This window comes from Trachymyrmex cornetzi, unplaced genomic scaffold, assembly GCF_001594075.2.
Source record: "Trachymyrmex cornetzi isolate Tcor2-1 unplaced genomic scaffold, Tcor1.1 scaffold33, whole genome shotgun sequence".
NCBI lineage: Eukaryota > Metazoa > Arthropoda > Insecta > Hymenoptera > Formicidae > Trachymyrmex > Trachymyrmex cornetzi.
In genome coordinates, this window is record NW_017298003.1 from 46,015 (window position 1) to 50,528 (window position 4,514).

At 43.0% G+C, this 4,514-nt stretch overlaps 1 protein-coding gene across 5 annotated transcripts in view; it reads right to left on the minus strand.

Moving 5' to 3' along the window:
* Positions 1–216: 216 nt before the first annotated feature.
* The window catches only part of Eip74EF (Ecdysone-induced protein E74), a 324,734-nt gene continuing 320,436 nt past the window's right edge, over positions 217–4,514 (minus strand). For all 5 annotated transcript variants that reach the window (XM_018510268.1, XM_018510269.1, XM_018510266.1 and 2 more), the window contains one exon: positions 217–1,143. In XM_018510268.1, the coding sequence (XP_018365770.1) occupies positions 590–1,143 (554 nt within the window). In that variant the 3' untranslated portion in view covers positions 217–589. The remainder of the gene's footprint in view (positions 1,144–4,514) is intronic.

The window sequence follows — 4,514 nt, forward strand, 5'->3', positions numbered from 1 at the left end:
CGCCGTCCTGTCCCGATCCTACGCGGATTCGGATACGTGAGAAAGAAACGGGCCGCAGGAGAAGGACGAAGTACTGGGTCGGGACCACCTCTGACGACATCGTCACGCGGCGCCTTAATATACATTTACATAGGTATAATACAAGGAACAAACGAAGCCAGAGAGAAAGATGGAAATAGAGAGAGAGAGAGAGAGAGAGAGAGAGAGAGAGAGAGAGAGAGAGAGAGAGAGAGAGACAGAGAAGCGGGTAGGGAGAGACAGACAGCGAAAGAGAGGGAGAAAAAAAAAGAAAAGGTGAAAAAGAGGACGCGCTTTACAACATCTGAGGGATGTGCCAGGTCGGCGCGTCTCGATAAAGAGAACCGCTGAACGGCGATCTTTCGCGCGGATGGGGCCCCGCGACGGGTCCGCGACGTCGCATCAGCGACAGCGACAGCGACAGCGACGACAATGACAACGACAACGACAACGGCGGTGGTCGACGTCCGCGCGGGGCCCGCGCCGAGACGCTGTGCTGCTCTACTTCCTTCTTCTCCCTCTTCTCCCTCTTCTCCCTCTCGTGCCCCGCGGGACGGGCCGACTCCCTGTCTCATGCGCCCGTACAATCGATCTCGACGATGTCCTTCGGCACATCGACGAACTGGTAGACCAGCCGCTGGCCGTCCACCTTCGCCAGGATGCCGCGCTGATAGTAATAGCGCAGTGCTCTGCCCATCGTCTCGTAATTCATGTCCGGCTTGTTCTTGTGTATGCCCCAAAGTCGCGAGACCGCCTTGCTGTCGACCAGCTTGAAGATGCCCCGTTCGCGATTCGTCCATTTAATGTAGCGCGGACAGTATTCGTGGTCCTGCAGCAGCTTGAGCAGGAATTCCCACAGGTACGTGGTCGAACCCTCGCGCGACTTCCGCTTCACCGCGGCTCCACCCTCGCCACCCTGTCGCGGTTTCTTCAGCTTGTTCTTCTTCGAGCGCGACGGGAAGCCGAGCTCGAGAAGGTAGAGATCATCCGAGACCGAACTGGTAGCCGCCTGGATCACGCTGGTGGGTACACCGCCGGGTCCTCGCGGCGGGCTCGGAGTACAGGGGGTCGCAAACTGCCCACCTCCGCCATACATGTTTATATAACTGTTGTAGCTGTCGGACACTGAAAAAAGAGGTGCGATTAAAAAAAAGTCTTGCAAATAATTTCTGCATTATACGAATCTTTATCTATGTATAATGTACAGCTCTATACAGAAAGTACAGTTTTTTTAATGTCTAAAAATTTAGCTAGGTACAATATAAATTTGAAAATCATTTTGTTGAATTATCCAATTAATTATGTAGAACACTCAAACTGGCTAGAACGCCAAAACTTTTTGTAGCGTTACCATTAATGTTTAAGCGTTCCATCTATCTACATAATTATTATGACAATTATTTTGATATTATTTTGACAATTTAACAAAATTATTCAGATGTGTATATATTTAGCTGAATTTTTAAATACTTGAGCAAAATAGTTCTTTCCGTGTAATGAACTCGATAACTTCTTTTATGAACAGGCACTTGATTACAAAAAGTAGCGCGATTAAAAAGTCTTGCGAATAATTTCTGCATTCTTATTTACTATATACATACGAATCTTTATTTATAACTATACGACAGAAAAAACGATTTTTTTATAATGTCTAAAAATTTAGTTAGCTACAGATCTGAAAATAATTTTGTTGGACCATCGAAATAATTATGTAGAACGCTCAAACTGATTGTTAGAATGTCAAAAATTTTTACAGTATTATCATCAATATTTAAGCGTTTTATATAATTATTATTAAGACGATTATTTTGATGATATTATTCTAGTTGATGACAATTCAACAAAATTATTCAGATCTGTATCCAGCTGAATTTTTAAATATTTGAGCAAAACTATTCTTTTCGCGATAATGATCTATGACTTTTTGTAGCAGGTTCTTATTTAATTATATATAATAAGTTAAACATAATGGTCATATAATAATGTGCATCTTGATCTGCCTTTTTTTGCTCATTACGCAACAAGCGTATATTTTCTCGAAGCACGAAGGACAATAACATATGGAAGCTATTTTATCATAAGAGAGAGAATCAATATCGCTACAACTATCGTACAGAAACAACTTGGACATTTTGCGATAAAAGAAAGAGTCTGTCCTTGGAGAGGCACGTTCTATTAATCGCATCCCAAAAGAATCCTAGACAAAGAGTAGCGTTATTATCTCGATTCGCGGTGGAGGGTCGGTAGTCGGTGTCAGCGTTTATCGCGTTAGTTTTCGCACCGAGTGGCTTAAAGGTATACGTCGCAGTTGAACGGTGCAATCAAGTATTAATAGCCATCGTTCGCGAAGCGGCAAAGAGGGAAAACGTCGTTATCGCCTATCATCATTGTCGCGTCGTTATCGATGCCTTTGTCATTTCCATCACTTGATTTATCGAACAAGAGAGTAGCTGTTTTCAAAATTACTCTACCACTCGCTTCCACGTCTTGTTTCATCATCTATCTAGCGTTCATATTTGTGCCAGATATTTCTCTGGTCTTATTCGAAATCGAAAAAACAGAAGAAACAGCCCAGATAACAAAAGTTGAAAATCAGAATACAAAATATCTCACAAGATGTTTTAACTCCACATAACTCGCATGGTTTTTTTTAACGTAATTACTCGTGTAGTATATATAGGTATAATTTCTGACACTCCACACTATACCTCCGTTTTCATTGTTCTCTTTAATGATTTACAATTAAATATAATATTCTACAATATCTATAATATTTTTAACATCTTTAGATAAAGATAAATATAAAAATCTTTTTTAAATCGTAAAACAATTTGTGCTACAATAAATATATAAATATAATATGTATAAACAACATTCATACATTTAACAAATTTATGAAGCCCATTTCTATCAATGTAATTTTAATCTCGATTTAATTTACTTTTTATCTTTTTCTCTAGTTCTAAGAATTGGAAAAGAATAAAAAGAAAATTAAAACGAGATTAAGGTTAATTTATATTAATGGAAGTGAACATTAATAAGAGAGAGAGAGAGAGAGAGAGAGAGAGAGAGAGAGAGATGTCCCGATTTTGAACTTTGTATTGACTGTCAGGAATTTGAGAAACGTTAGTCTACACGACATGTGATTTAGCCAGGAATGGATGCCACGCAATATCGATTGTGTCGGTACGATCGTACAGACGCGAGTGGCGAGTGCACACGATGACGATCTGAGTTTGTGCCGCGAGCACAGGACTGTGATCACGGTCCATGGGCGTAGGAAAACGTTCAGGACGTGTGCGAGAATCGCCACGCAGTTCTTCCTTCTTAAACGGAGGATTCTTTTCTCGCGAATTTCACATTGAAACGCAGCCGGCTGCCGACGATCCCTTAGGGAATCATCAAGTTTCAGCACTTCTGTAAAAATTCAATAAGAAGCCACCTTTTAAAAATCGAGTTTGGCCTAGAAAGTTTTACAACTTTAATGCCATTGTCTATTTTGATCTTGGTAAAATTCGTTGATTCGGAATCGTGTCGGGGTTGTGTGAAACAAAAACATAAGTTTAATATTTGGAGGCATTATCGTGAAGAGATATTGGAGGAAATTGAAGTTTCGAAGTTCGGTAAACTTTATCTCGGCAGATTCTCTCACGAGAGAATCATTTTGAAAGGAAACAAACATTTGAATATACTCGAGAAAAGAGACCACGTTGTGGCAAAAAGCAAGATTTTCGAAACTATAAAACCTCTTTCACATCGGTAAATGAGCGACAATCAAGTACGGCTTTTATGTGAAAAGGAAAACAAATTTTCAGCCGCGTGACACATGTACGCGCAAACATGCGCCGCGTTATGTCGAAAGAAAGCGAAAGTTTCAAAGTTGGTTGCCTCGAGATAAATCTCGTGTTCTTTATACCGGAGCCGGAGATGAGTAACCAATGTCGCCATGCGGCTCCTATAGGAAAAAGAAAAAAGAAGCAATTCTCAGCATTTCGCACCTACGTGCACGCGACGATGGACGCGAGACGCGAGAATGATGAGAGAAAGCAAAAGTTTCGAAGCACTGCAACGAGGCGGTGAGAAGCTCTTTTCCCTTTACGCCACTGGATCGAGAGGAAGAGGAGACGGACCGAGATAAAGAGACGAGAAGAGGGAGCGAGAGAGAGAGGAAGAGAGGGTTAAAGCGGAGAGTCGAGCGCGCGGCGAGCGGAGTGCTCAGAGTGAGCGAGAGGGAGATGAGACGAGGGGGGAAGGATGAGGGAATCGGGGAACTCTGCCTGCAGTATGATAGAGGACTGACCCGAGCCAAGGTTGCACGGGTGACGCCATCAAGCTACTAGTGCATAATAGCGCCGCTCGTTCTGAGGCCGCCGCGACTGCGCTAAAATCGGAACTCGTTCTCCAGCCCCTCGCGCTCGCCTCCTCTCTCGTGCTCTCGTGCCTAGCCTTCCTCGTTGTCGCGTCAATTCCCCCTCCCCCCCCCCCCCCCCCCCCCT